Source organism: Scyliorhinus torazame, chromosome 5 (assembly GCF_047496885.1).
Source record: "Scyliorhinus torazame isolate Kashiwa2021f chromosome 5, sScyTor2.1, whole genome shotgun sequence".
In the NCBI taxonomy this organism is placed as follows: Eukaryota; Metazoa; Chordata; class Chondrichthyes; order Carcharhiniformes; family Scyliorhinidae; genus Scyliorhinus; species Scyliorhinus torazame.
In genome coordinates, this window is record NC_092711.1 from 13,200,779 (window position 1) to 13,214,732 (window position 13,954).

Genomic DNA, 13,954 nt, shown 5'->3' on the forward strand with positions numbered 1-13,954 from the left:
CTCGGTCCATTGCGGGCCGGAGAATCGCCGGGGGGGGGGGGATTCACGCCGCCCCCTGCCGATTGTCCCACCCGGCGGTGGGTTGGAGAATCTTGCCCCCCTATCTCACTCTCTCCATGTCTCGCTCCATATCTCCCTCATTCCCCTCTTTCCCAATCTCTCTCCTTTCCCTCCGTCTCCCTGCACCCGTCTCTCTCTCTCTCTCTCTCTCTCCCTCTCTCCCGTTCCCTGTATCTTTCTCTCTATCTTCCGTGCTATCAGCCTGGTACACCAACTGCTCGGCCCAGGGCCGCAAGAAGCTTCAGAGAGTCGTGAACACCGCCCAGTCCATCACACGAACCTGCCTCCCATCCATTGACTCTGTCTACACCTCCCGCTGCCTGGGGAAAGCGGGCAGCATAATCAAAGATCCCTCCCACCCGGCTTACTCACTCTTCCAACTTCTTCCATCGGGCAGGAGATACAGAAGTCTGAGAACACGCACGAACAGACTCAAAAACAGCTTCTTCCCCACTGTCACCAGACTCCTAAACGACCCTCTTATGGACTGACCTCATTAACACGACACCCTGTATGCTTCACCCGATGCCAGTGCTTATGTAGTTACATTGTATATGTTGTGTTGCCCTATTATCTATTTTCTTTTATTCCCTTTTCTTCCCATGTACTTAATGATCTGTTGAGCTGCTCGCAGAAAAATACTTTTCACTGTACCTCGGTACACGTGACAATAAACAAATGCAATCCAGTCTCTCCAACCCCCCCTGTACCCTCCTTCCCCATCTCCCTCTCCCTCTGTCTCTCCCCCTCACTTTCTCTCTCTATCTCTCTTCCCATCTCCCTCTCCCTCTTTCTCCCCCTCTCTCTCTTCCCCCCCTCTTTCTCTCTCTCTCTCTCTCTTTCACTCTCTCCCTCTCTTTCCCTCCTCTCCCTCTCTTCCTCCCTCTCCCTCTCTTTCCCCCTCTCTCTCTCCCTCTCCCTCTCCCTCTCTTTCTCTCTCTCTCTCTCTCCCTCTCCCTCTCTTTCTCGCTCACTCTCACTCTCTCCCTCTCCCTCTCTTTCCCACTCTCTCTCTTTCTCCCTCTCCCTCTCTTTCTCCCTCTCCCTCTCTTTCCCTCTCCCGCTTTTACCCCCTCTCTCTCTCCCCCTCTCCCTCACTCTTTCCCTCTCTCTCTCTCTTTCTCCCTCTCTTTCTCCCTCTCTCTTTCTCCCTCTCCCTCTCTTTCTCCCTCTCTCTCTCTTTCCCCCTCTCCCCTTCTTTCTCCTCTCTCTCTCTTTCTCCCCCTCTCTCTCTTTCTCTCTTCCTCCTTCTCGCTCTCTTTCTCCCTCTCTTTCTCTTTTCCCTTCTCTTTCTCTCTCTTTCCCCCTTTCTCTTTCTCCCTCTCCCTCTCTTTCTCCCTCTCCCTCTCTTTCCCTCTCCCCCTTGTTCCCACTCTCCCCTCCCTCTCTTTCCCCCTCTCCCTCTCTTTCCCCTCTCTCTCTTCCCCCTCTTTCCCTCACTCTTTCCCCCTCCCTTTCTGTCCCCTCTCCGACTCCCTTTGCTCCTCTCTTGACCTTCACTCCCCCTCCCTCCCATTTCCCCCCTTCCACCGGCACTCTTTCTATGTCTCTCCCCACCATCGCTCCTTCTCCGTATCTAGAACAAAGAACAAAGAAAAGTCCAGCACAGGAACAGGCCCTCCGGCCCTCCAAGCCCGTGCCGACCATGCTGCCCGACTAAACTACAATCTTCTACACATCCTGGGTCCGTATCCCTCTATTTCCCATCCTATTCATGTATTTGTCAAGATGCCCCTTAAACGTCACTATCGTCCCTGCTTCCACCATCTCCTCCGGCAGCGAGTTCCAGGCACCCACTACCCTCTGCGTAAAAAACTTGCCTCGTACATCTCCTCTAAACCTTGCCCTCTCACCTTAAACCTATTCCCCCTAGTAATTGACCCCTCTACCCTGGGGAAAAGCCTCTGACTATCCACTCTGTCTATGCCCCTCATAATTTTGTAGACCTCTATCAGGTCGCTCCTCAACCTCCTTCATTCCAGTGAGAACAAACCGAGTTTATTCAACCGCTCCTCATAGCTAATGCCCTCCATACCAGGCAACATTCTGGTAAATCTCTTCTGCACCCTCTCTAAAGCCTCCACATCCTTCTGGTAGTGTGGCGACCAGAATTGAACACTATACTCCAAGTGTGGCCTAAATAAGGTTCTATACAGCTGCAACATGACTTGCCAATTCTTATACTCAATGCCCCGGCCAATGAAGGCAAGCATGCCGTATGCCTTCTTGACTACCTTCTCCACCTGTGGTGCCCCTTTCAGTGACCTGTGGACCTGTACTCCTAGATCTCTCTGACTTTCAATACTCTTGAGGGTTCTACCATTCACTGTATATTCCCTACCTGTATTAGACCTTCCAAAATGCATTGCCTCACATTTGTCCGGATTAAACTCCATCTGCCATCTCACCGCCCAAGTCTCCAAACAATCTAAATCCTGCTGTATCCTCTGACAGTCCTCATCGCTATCCGCAATTCCACCAACCTTTGTGTCGTCTGCAAACTTACTAATCAGACCAGTTACATTTTCCTCCAAATCATTTATATATACTACAAACAGCAAAGGTCCCAGCACTGATCCCTGTGGAACACCACTGGTCACAGCCCTCCAATTAGAAAAGCATCCTTCCATTGCTACTCTCTGCCTTCTATGATCTAGCCAGTTCTGTATCCACCTTGCCAGCTCACCCCTGATCCCGTGTGACTTCACCTTTTGTACTAGTCTACCTTGAGGGACCTTGTCAAAGGCCTTACTGAAGTCCATATGGACAACATCCACTGCCCTACCTGCATCAATCATCTTTGTGACCTCCTCGAATAACTCTATCAAGTTAGTGAGACACGACCTCCCCTTCACAAAACCATGCTGCCTCTCACTAATACGTCCATTTGCTTCCAAATGGGAGTAGATCCTGTCTTGAAGAATTCTCTCCAGTAATTTCCCTACCACTGAAGTAAGGCTCACCGGCCTGTAGTTCCCTGGATTATCCTTGCTATCCTTCTTAAACAGAGGAACAACATTGGCTATTCTCCAGTCCTCCGGGACATCACCTGAAGACACTGAGGATCCAAAGATTTCTGTCAAGGCCTCAGCAATTTCCTCTCCAGCCTCCTTCAGTATTCTGGGGTAGATCCCATCAGGCCCTGGGGACTTATCTACCTTAATATTTTTTAAGACACCCAACACCTCGTCTTTTTGGATCTCAATGTGACCCAGGCTATCTACACCCCCTTCTCCAGACTCAACATCTACCAATTCCTTCTCTTTGGTGAATACTGATGCAAAGTATTCATTTAGTACCTCGCCCATTTCCTCTGGCTCCACACATAGATTCCCTTGCCTATCCTTCAGTGGGCCAACCCTTTCCCTGGCTACCCTCTTGCTTTTTATGTACGTGTAAAAAGCCTTGGGATTTTCCTTAACCCTATTTGCCAATGACTTTTCGTGACCCCCTTCTAGCCCTCCTGACTCCTTGCTTAAGTTCCTTCCTACTTTCCTTATATTCCACACAGCCTTTTAGCCCTGACAAATGCCTCCTTTTTCTTTTTGACGAGGCCTACAATATCTCTCGTTATCCAAGGTTCCCGAAAATTGCCGTATTTATACTTCTTCCTCACAGGAACATGCCGGTCCTGAATTCCTTTCAACTGACACTTGAAAGCCTCCCACATGTCAGATGTTGATTTGCCCTCAAACATCCGCCCCCAATCTATGTTCTTCAGTTCCCGCCTAATATTGTTATAATTAGCCTTCCCCCAATTTAGCACATTCATCCTAGGACCACTCTTATCCTTGTCCACCAGCACTTTAAAACTTACAGAATTGTGGTCACTGTTCCCGAAATGCTCCCCTCCTGAAACTTCTACCACCTGGCCAGGCTCATTCCCCAATACCAGGTCCAGTACCGCCCCTTCCCTAGTTGGACTGTCTACATATTGTTTTAAGAAGCCCTCCTGGATGCTCCTTACAAACTCTGCCCCGTCTAAGCCCCTGGCACTAAGTAAGTCCCTGGCACTAAGTAAGTCCCAGTCAATATTGGGGAAGTTGAAGTCTATCATCACCACAACCCTGTTATTTTTACTCTTTTCCAAAATCTGTCTACCTATCTGCTCCTCCATCTCCCACTTGCTGTTGGGAGGCCTGTAGTAAACCCCCAACATTGTGACTGCACCCTTCTTATTCCTGATCTCTACCCATATAGCCTCACTGCCCTCTGAGGTGTCCTCCCGTAGTACAGCTGTGATATTCTCCCTAACCAGTAGCGCAACTCCGCCACCCCTTTTACATTCCCTTCTATCCCGCCTGAAACATCTAAATCCTGGAACATTTAGCTGCCAATCCTGCCCTTCCCTTAACCAGGTCTCTGTAATGGCAACAACATCATAGTTCCAAGTACTAATCCAAGCTCTAAGTTCATCTGCCTTACCCGTAACACTTCTTGCATTAAAACATATGCACTTCAGGCCACCAGACCCGCTGTGTTCAGCAACTTCTCCCTGTCTGCTCTGCCTCAGAGCCCCACTGTCCCTATTCCCTAGTTCTCCCTCAATGCTCTCACCTTCTGACCTATTGCTCCCGTGCCCACCCCCCTGCCATACTAGTTTAAACCCTCCCGTGTGACACTAGCAAACCTCGCGGCCAGGATATTTATGCCTCTCCAGTTTAGATGCAACCCGTCCTTCTTATATAGGTCACACCTGCCCCGGAAGAGTTCCCAGTGGTCCAGATAACGGAAACCTTCCCTCCTACACCAGCTGTTTAGCCACGTGTTTAGCTGCTCTATCTTCCTATTTCTAGCCTCACTGGCACGTGGCACAGGGAGTAATCCCGAGATTACAACCCTAGAGGTCCTGTCTTTTAACTTTCTGCCTAGCTCCCTGAACTCCTGCTGCAGGACCTCATGCCCCTTCCTGCCTATGTCGTTAGTACCAATATGTACAACGACCTCTGCCCGTTTGCCCTCCCCCTTCAGGATGCCCTCTACCCGTTCGGAGACATCCTGGACCCTGGCACCAGGGAGGCAACATAACATCCTGGAGTCTCTTTCACGTCCACAGAAGCGCCTATCTGTGCCCCTGACTATAGAGTCACCTATTACTATTGCTCTTCTGCGCTTTGACCCTCCCTTCTGAACATCAGAGCCAGCCGTGGTGCCACTGCTCTGGCTGCTGCTGTTTACCCCTGATAGGCTATCCCCCCGACAGTATCCAAAGGGGTATACCTGTTCGAGAGGGGGACAACCACAGGGGATTCCTGCTCTGACTGCCTGCCCTTTCTGGTGGTCACCCATTTCTCTGCCTGCACCTTGGGTGTGACCACATTTATATAACTGCGATCTATGACGCTTTCCGCCACCTGCATGCTCCTAAGTGCATCCAATTGCTGCTCGAACCGAACCATGCGGTCTGTGAGGAGCTCCAGTTGGGTGCACTTTCTGCAGATGAAGCCATCCGGGACGCTGGAAGCCTCCCGGACCTGCCACATCTCACAGTCAGAGCACTGCACCCCTCTAAGTAACATTGCGTCAATTAATTAGTAAATTACAATTAAAAGTTTTTTTTAAAAACATTTTTTTTTAAAGTTACTGTTAACAATCTGTTTCCTAGCACTAGATTTCTAATCTCAATGCGAAAGCTAAATATAGTACTCTCCGATCTCTGGCTTAGATACCCCTCTACATTATAATTAAGTAATTATGTTTAATTAGTTACCAATGCTTAATTTTTTTAATTTAGTGTAGATTCCCAACCAGCCACTCAGGTCACAGCTTTTCTGTGATGTCACTTCCGTTTCCCCCCGACACACACAATTTGAAAAAGGTATAAAAGTAAATATGAGTAAAAATCACTTACTTACCTTCTTACCTTCTGAGGGTCTTAGATGTTCTCAGGTTCTCTCCCTGACAGAGACTGCTCCTCCTCCCCATCTCTCACTCTCTCTCTCTCTCGCCGTCCCTCTCTCCCCTGGCTCAATCTCTCTGTCATAATATGCACATCATGTGGTAAAGATAGGCAGTGATAGACACCCAGTACAGCCAATCAACACACAGGACAGAACACAACCAATCACTAGACAGAATGCTAGAGGGGGGTCTCCCGCTATAAAACACACGAGGCACCAGCACTCAGCCATTTTCCACTGGCGACAACTGTAGTGACAGTCAGGGTGTATATATATATTAGTTAGCACCTTCTATACGTGGCTCAGGGCTAGTCTGGTCTAGTTAGTTATAGTTAGCACACTTAGATTAGTAGAGTGTCAAACTCACAGCGAGCTGTGTGCCTTGTTACAGAAGTTCAATAAATCGTACGTTTGGTGTCTGCTTTACAGTCTAACTGCATCCCGTTGCAGCCTCAGTTACCCCAGGGTGAATAACACGACATGGTACCAGGAGTGGCTACTGTCTGTCTCTCCGGAGATCTCTCTCTCTTTACCACCCCCCCCCCCCCTCACCCCACTGCGCCCAGACATGTGAGGCGGGCAAGAGGCGAGGGGTCACTAACTTCATGTCAATTGCCCCCCCACTCCAGGAAAGACGCAGAACTTTGATAATTCCTTTGCGGGTTCCTCGTGGAGGGCAGGCGATATTGCTCTGGCACTGTACTCCGCGCTCTTCTCCTACTCAGGGTGGGACACCCTCAACTTCGTCACCGAAGAGATCAAGAACCCCACCAGGTGAGGGCCACGGGCGGTGAGGTCAGGGGTCGAAGCCAACTATGTATCTAATCCCGTGCTGTCCCTGTCCTGGGAGTGTTTGATGGGGAGAGTGTAGAGGGAGCTTTACTCTGTATCTAACCTCGTGCTGTACCTGTCCTGGGAGTGTTTGATGGGGACAGTGTAGAGGGAGCTTTACTCTGTATCTAACCCCGTGCTGTACCTGTCCTGGGAGTGTTTGATGGGGACAGTGTAGAGGGTGCTTTACTCTGTATCTAACCCCGTGCTGTACCTGTCCTGGGAGTGTTTGATGGGGAGAGTGTAGAGGGAGCTTTACTCTGTATCTAACCCCGTGCTGTACCTGTCCTGGGAGTGGTTGATGGAGACAATGTAGAGGGAGCTTTACTCTGTATCTAACCCCGTATTGTACCAGTCCTGGGAGTGATTGATGGGGACAGTGTAGATGGAGCTTTACTCTGTATCTAACCCCGTATTGTACCAGTCCTGGGAGTGTTTGATGGGGACAGTGTAGGGGGAGCTTTACTCTGCATCTAACCCCGTGCTGTACTTGTCCTGGGAGTGGTTGATGGGGGACAGTGTCGAGGGAGCTTTACTCTGTATCTAACCCCGTGCTGTACTTGTCCTGGGAGTGTTTGATGGGGGACAGTGTCGAGGGAGCTTTACTCTGTATCTAACCCCGTGCTGTACCTGTCCTGGGAGTGTTTGATGGGGACAGTGTAGAGGGAGCTTTACTCTGTATCCTACCCATTAAACATCCTCTTTCTTTGCAGGAACCTGCCAATGGCGATTGGCATCTCGATGCCCATTGTCACCATCATCTACATCTTGACCAACGTGGCCTATTACACAGTCCTGGACTTCCATGAGATTCTGAGCAGTGACGCTGTGGCAGTGGTAAGTCCGTGCGCTAGGCCCCAATTCGATGACCTTTCACCCCTCCCATCCTGCCCCACCGCTCAAAGACAAATTCAAAATGGCCGACCTATCCAAAAGCTGCCTCTGAATTAATATTTATTTATTTCTTTATTCTGTCGTAGTGGTTGCTCTCGACGGCAAGGCCCACATTTGCATTGACATCCACACCTGGGGAATACTGCGAACAGTTTTGGTCACCTTGTCTGAGGGAAGATATAGGGCGCGATTCTCCGAGGTGCAGATGGGCCGAGCGACTTGTCGCTGCCGGCAGGAACTCTGCACGAAGGGTCAAGGGGCGGCCTGTCGGGGAGGGTGGGGGGTTGAGGAAGTCCGCCGCGCATTCGCCCAGTTGGCGCCGGGAAGGGAGGCTGGAGTGGCGTGAACCCCTCCAGCGCCATGCTGGCCCCCTGTAGGTGGGGAGAGAGAGAGAGAGAGAGAGAGAGGGGGAGAGAGAGAGAGAGAGGGAGAGAGGGAGAGAAAGAGAGGGAGAGGGAGAGGGGGAGGGGGAGGGGGAGGGGAGAGGCAGAGGGAGAGGCAGAGGCAGAGAGAGAGTGAGAGAGGGGCAGCGAGGTTTTAGGGGAATTACAGAGCTGAGGGCCCCCACCCTCGACAGCGGATGTCACAGATGTCAGTGACAGGGTGGGGGGGGGGGTGTGGTCGGGAGGGGGGGGGTGTGGGGGGGTTGGAGTTGCTCACAAGGCCGGAATCGAAGGAGGTGCAGAGATCTCGGAGGTCGCACAGCTATCAGAGATAAGGAGGGGAGAGAGGTTAGAGAGAGCCACTGCATATCCTTCCCCTCCGCACTCTGAGTCTTCGACGGGACTGGAGGGCCTGTATCGTTGCCTGTGTTGTCCCATTGCCCCTCCCTACGTGCACCCTCTTACCCCACCCCCCCAGCCCTCCATCCTTTCCCACCCCCCGAGCTCCCTCTGTTGTGTTATGCTTGTTCATGTGTAACGCCCCCTTGTGGTAGTGTCACCTCTGGGTTTGTGTTTGCATTAACCCCTTGTGTATTTACAGTGATGCATATCACCGCACTCCCCTCCCCTCCGCCTTCTTAACCTCTCCCTCTCTTTCTGTTGTTTTCTTTTGGCAGACCTTCGCTGACCAGGTCTTTGGCATCTTCAACTGGACGATCATGGTGGCCGTCGCCCTCTCCTGCTTCGGAGGACTGAACGCTTCCATCCTCGCTGCCTCCAGGTCAGCACCTTCCCCCGCGCCCCCCCGGGGTCTTCCCGAACCCTCATCAGCCTCCTCGGGGGGCAAAGCGCACTGGGAACCAGAGAGAGGGCATGAGGGCGCGGAGGGAGGGCCTTCGGTTGGAACGGTCCCATTCGCCCGCTCCCCCTCCCCCTGCTCCGGACCACACCCCCCACCCCTCCAATCCCAGAGTTATCTCCGTTGAGCGTCCAATTTCCTGAAACAGAACATAGAACATACAGTGCAGAAGGAGGCCATTCGGCCCATTGAGTCTGCACCGACCCATTTAAGCCCTCACTCCCACCCTATCCCCGTAACCCAATAACCCCTCCTAACCATTTTCTGGACACTTAAGGGGCAATTTATCACGGCCAATCCACCTAACCTGCACCTCTTTGGACTGTGGGAGGAAACCGGGAGCACCCGGAGGAGACCCACACAGACACGGGGAGAACGTGCAGACTCCGCACAGACAGTGACCCAGCGGGGAATCGAACCTGGGACCCTGGCGCTGTGAAGCCACAGTGCTAACCACTTGGGCTGCCCACAAATCTTTCATCATCACAATGTCCCCCAGGTTGAGAGGCAGTGAGTTACAGCTGACCAGGAATGCGGGGAACAGTTTTATCGAAGGGAAGCTCTCCCGACATTGGAGGCAGTCCGGAGGAGGTTTGCGCGGTTGATCGCGGATAAGGAGGGACTTTCTTACGAGGAGAGGTTGAGGAGGTTGACCAAGTGCTCATTGGAATTTCGTAGAATGGGAGACGACCTCACTGGGACATAAGGGCCAGGATTCTCCGACCCTGCCCGGCAGGGAGGCGCGAATCCCGTTGAGGCCGTACTCACGTGTGCGGAACTTGGCTGTAAGTACGCACATCAGTACGCCCTCAACCGGGACCTTGGATTCATGTTGCATTACATTCACCCCCCCACCATCTGGCCTGGGCTTGCAAAATCCCACCAACTGTCCTGGCTTGAGACAATTCACACCTCTTTTAACCTGTGATAATGGCAGCACGGGCACAATTGCTTCACAGCTCCAGGGTCCCAGGTTCGATTCCCCGCTGGGTCACTGTCTGTGCGGAGTCTGCACATCCTCCCCGTGTCTGCGTGGGTTTCCTCCGGGTGCTCCGGTTTCCTCCCACAGTCCAAAGATGTGAAGGGTAGGTGGATTGGCCATGATAAATTGCCCTTAGTGTCCAAAATTGCCCTGAGTGTTGGGTGGGGTTACTGGGTTATGGGGATAGGGTGGAGGTGTTGACCTTGGGTAGGGTGCTCTTTCCAAGAGCCGGTGCAGACTTGATGGGCCGAATGGCCTCCTTCTGCACTGTAAATTCTATGATAATCTATGATAATTATCCCTCTCTGCAGTTGCACCGTCTGGACCTGTAAAGACTTAATTACCTGTGAATGCTCGCATTCAAAGTATCGTCTTGCATCTTTGAATTTGTCTATATATGTGTTTCTGGAACATACCTCTTCATTCACCTGAGGAAGGAGCAGCGCTCCGAAAGCTAGTGATTCGAAACAAACCCGTTGGACTTTAACCTGGTGTTGTAAGACTTCTTACTGTGCCCACCTCAGTCCAACGCCGGCATCTCCACATCACGGTTTGATCCTATCCTTTCTATAATACGACGACCAGAGCTGAACACAGTATTCCATGTGTCTTCCCAATGTCTTGTACAACTTCAGCAACACCTGAATTCAATGTTCTGACCAATGAAGCCTAGCTGAAAGCCTTCTTCAGCACCCTGCCCACCTGTGACTCCACCTTCAAGGGGCCATGAACCTGTACCCCAAGATCTCTTTCTTCTGTAACTCTCCCCAACGCCCTACCATTAACTGAGTAGGCCCCGCCCTGATTTGACCTACCAAAATGCATCGCCTCACATTTATCCAAATTAAACTCCATCCGCCATCCATTGGCCCACTGGCTCAGGTGTTGGGGCCGACTCCATGGGCCGAAAGGGCCACCTGTATTAGTCTGTGATTCTGTGATTAAAGTATCACACCAGCCGTGCTCTCATTGATTGGCGGAGCAGACTCGACGGGGCGTGTGGCCTACTTCTGCCCCTTTGTCAACATCTGATGGTCTATTACCACTTGCTGCTGAGAAAGGCAGTGATGCAGTGGTGGTCTGATTAGTAAGTTTGCAGATGACATAAAGGTTGGTGGAATTGCTGATAGCGATGAGGACTGTCAGAGGATACAGCAGGATTTAGATTGTTTGGAGACTTGGGCGGAGAGATGGCAGATGGAGTTGAATCCGGACAAATGTGAGGTAATGCATTTTGGAAGGTCGAATGCAGGTAGGGAATATACAGTGAATGGTAGAACCCTCAAGAGTATTGAAAGTCAGAGAGATTTAGGTGTACAGGTCCACAGGTCACTGAAAGGGGCAACACAGGTGGAGAAGGTAGCCAAGAAGGCATACGGCATGCTTGCCTTCATTGGCCGGGGCATTGAGTATAAGAATTGGAAAGTCATGTTGCAGCTGTATAAAATCTTAGTTAGGCCACACTTCGAGTATAGTGTTCAATTCTGGTCGCCACACTACCAGAAGGATGTGGAGGCTTTAGAGAGGGTGCAGAAGAGATTTACCAGGATGTTGCCTGGTATGGAGGGCATTAGCTATGAGGAGCGGTTGAATAAACTCGGTTTGTTCTCATTGGAACGACGGAGGTTGAGGGGCGACCTGATAGAGGTCTACAAAATTATGAGGGGCATAGACAGAGTGGATAGTCAGAGGCTTTTCCCCAGGGTAGAGGGGTCAATTACTAGGGGGCAGAGGTTTAAGGTGCGAGGGGCAAGGTTTAGAGGAGATGTACGAGGCAAGTTTTTTACACAGAGGATAGTGGGTGCCTGGAACTCGCTGCCGGAGGAGGTGGTGGAAGCAGGGACGATAGTGACGTTTAAGGGGCATCTTGACAAATACATGAATAGGATGGGAATAGAGGGATATGGACCCAGGATGTGTCGAAGATTGTAGTTTAGTCGGGCAGCATGGTCGGCACGGGCTTGGAGGGCCGAAGGGCCTGTTCCTGTGCTGTACTTTTCTTTGTTCTTTGTTCTTAACAGTATTGTCACTCGACTAGTAATCCAGACACCCTCGGCAATGACCCTGAGGTCACCGGTCAAATCCCGTCTCACTTCTCTGATCTCCAATGAATATAATCCAAACCTACTTAGTCTCTCCTCGTACGTCAGTCCCGCCATCCCTGGAATCAGTCGGGTAAACCTTCGCTGCACTCCCCCCATAGACCATCCTTCCTCAGATAAGGGGCGGGATTCTCCGACACCCCGCCAGGTCGGAGAATCTCCAGGGGGGGTGGCGGCGTGAATCCCGCCCCCGCCGGCTGCCGAACTCTCCGGCGCCGGGGATTTGGCGGGGATCGTGCCGCCCCCCCCCGGCGATTCTCCGTCCCGCGACGGGCTGAGTGGCCACCCGTTTTCGGCCAGTCCTGCCGGCGTAAATTAGACTAGGCACTTACCGGCGGGACCCGGCTGTGCGGGCGGCCTCCGGGGTCCCCGGGGGGCGGGGGGGGGGGTGGCGGCAGGACCTGGCCCCGGGAGGTGCTCCCACGGTGGCCTGGCCCGCGATCGGGGCCCACCGATCCGCGGGCGGGCCTGTGCCATGGGGGCACTCTATTCCTCCGCGTCGGCTGGTGTAAAGGTCCGCGATGGCCGGCGCGGAGGTGAAGCCCCCCCCCGCGCATGCGCCAACTTGCCGGCCGGCAGATGCCCTTCGGCGCCGGTTGGCGTGGCGCAAGGCCCCTTCCGCGCTGGCCGGCGCGACGCAAACCACTCCGCCGCCGGCCTTGCCCCTGAAGGTGCGGAGGATTCCGGGCAGCGTGACCGCGCACCCCGCCCGGTAGGGGAGAATCCCGCCCAAGGACCACAAAACTGCACACAATACTCCCGGGGTGGCCTCACCAAAGCCCGATACAATTGCAGTCAAGCATCCCAATTCCTGCACTCAAATCCTCTCGCCCTGAAGGCCAACGGCCCATTTACCTTCTATCCAAAGCCCCAAAGTGACCACACGGTACCAAACTAACACAGGCTTAATTCTCATTCAGTAATCGCTCCACTCCCCCACGGCGCTCCTCCGCCGACACCTGCCGTCAGGTCGGAGGTTTGTCGACTGAGAGCCCCGCCCTGCACCGCGTGGGAAGTTCACGTTCCGAGGTGGTAACGGGGAAACGCCCCCTGACCTCTGAGGGGGGGGGGGGTCACGACCGCTCTCCCGAGTGCGGAGTGACGCCCATTTCCATTGGCTGTAGTGAGGGCCCACGGCTCCCCTTCGCTTGAGGGCGCGTTTCAGATGTTCAACGGAGCTGGGCCTTGGGGACAATCCCGCAACGGGCCTCCCATTTGGTTTTTTTCCTCACGGAGCGTCTTGGGTCTTGGCTGGCGTGGGGGGCAGGTGCAGGCTTGTTGCCCGTTTTGGAATGGGAATCAGGATCGAAATCGGATCGGTCGACGGCCGTAGTTGAGGGTGGTCAACGCGGACACGACTGTTACGCGACGAGTGGGGCGCCTGGTCCACGTGGCGACAGTTGTGTTATGCTTCTTCATGTAGCATAAGCTGCTCCCTTGATGTGTGGTCTGACAAAGGAAGGTTCAGACTTGGAGATAGGTTGAACACATTTATTGAACAGTTAACAATTCTCCTACTTGAGTTCGACTCTCCTGCTAATCTTGCTGTAGTAACTCAGTCTAACTAACCAGTCTGCTCTAAGCCACGCGGTGGGTGTGATGCTTCCGATCTGCCCCTGTCCTTCTCACTGACTGTCGCCTGGGGAAAGAGACAGAGCATGTGTACCCTGTCCTTTTATATAGAATTTACAGTGCAGAAGGAGGCCATTCGGCCCATCGAGTCTGCACCGGCTCTGGGAAAGAGCACCCTACCGAGGCCCACACCACCCAATCCCCATGACCCAGTAACCCCATTCAACCAACCCTAAGGCCAATTTTTGGACACTAAGGGCAATTTAACATGGCCAATCCATCTAACCTGCACATCTTTGGACTGTGGGAGGAAACCAGAGCACCCGGAGGAAACCCACGCACACACGGGGAGAACGTGCAGACTCCGCACA

The 13,954-nt window shown here is 52.7% G+C and overlaps 1 protein-coding gene across 1 annotated transcript in view; it reads left to right on the forward strand.

Annotated features, from left to right (window-relative positions):
- Window positions 1-13,954, forward strand: part of slc7a7 (solute carrier family 7 member 7) — a 68,905-nt gene that overhangs the window by 3,651 nt on the left and 51,300 nt on the right. The window contains exons 2-4 of the mRNA XM_072501604.1: window positions 6,590-6,734; window positions 7,505-7,628; window positions 8,746-8,849. Of these exons, the coding sequence (XP_072357705.1) occupies window positions 6,590-6,734; window positions 7,505-7,628; window positions 8,746-8,849 (373 nt within the window). The remainder of the gene's footprint in view (window positions 1-6,589; window positions 6,735-7,504; window positions 7,629-8,745; window positions 8,850-13,954) is intronic.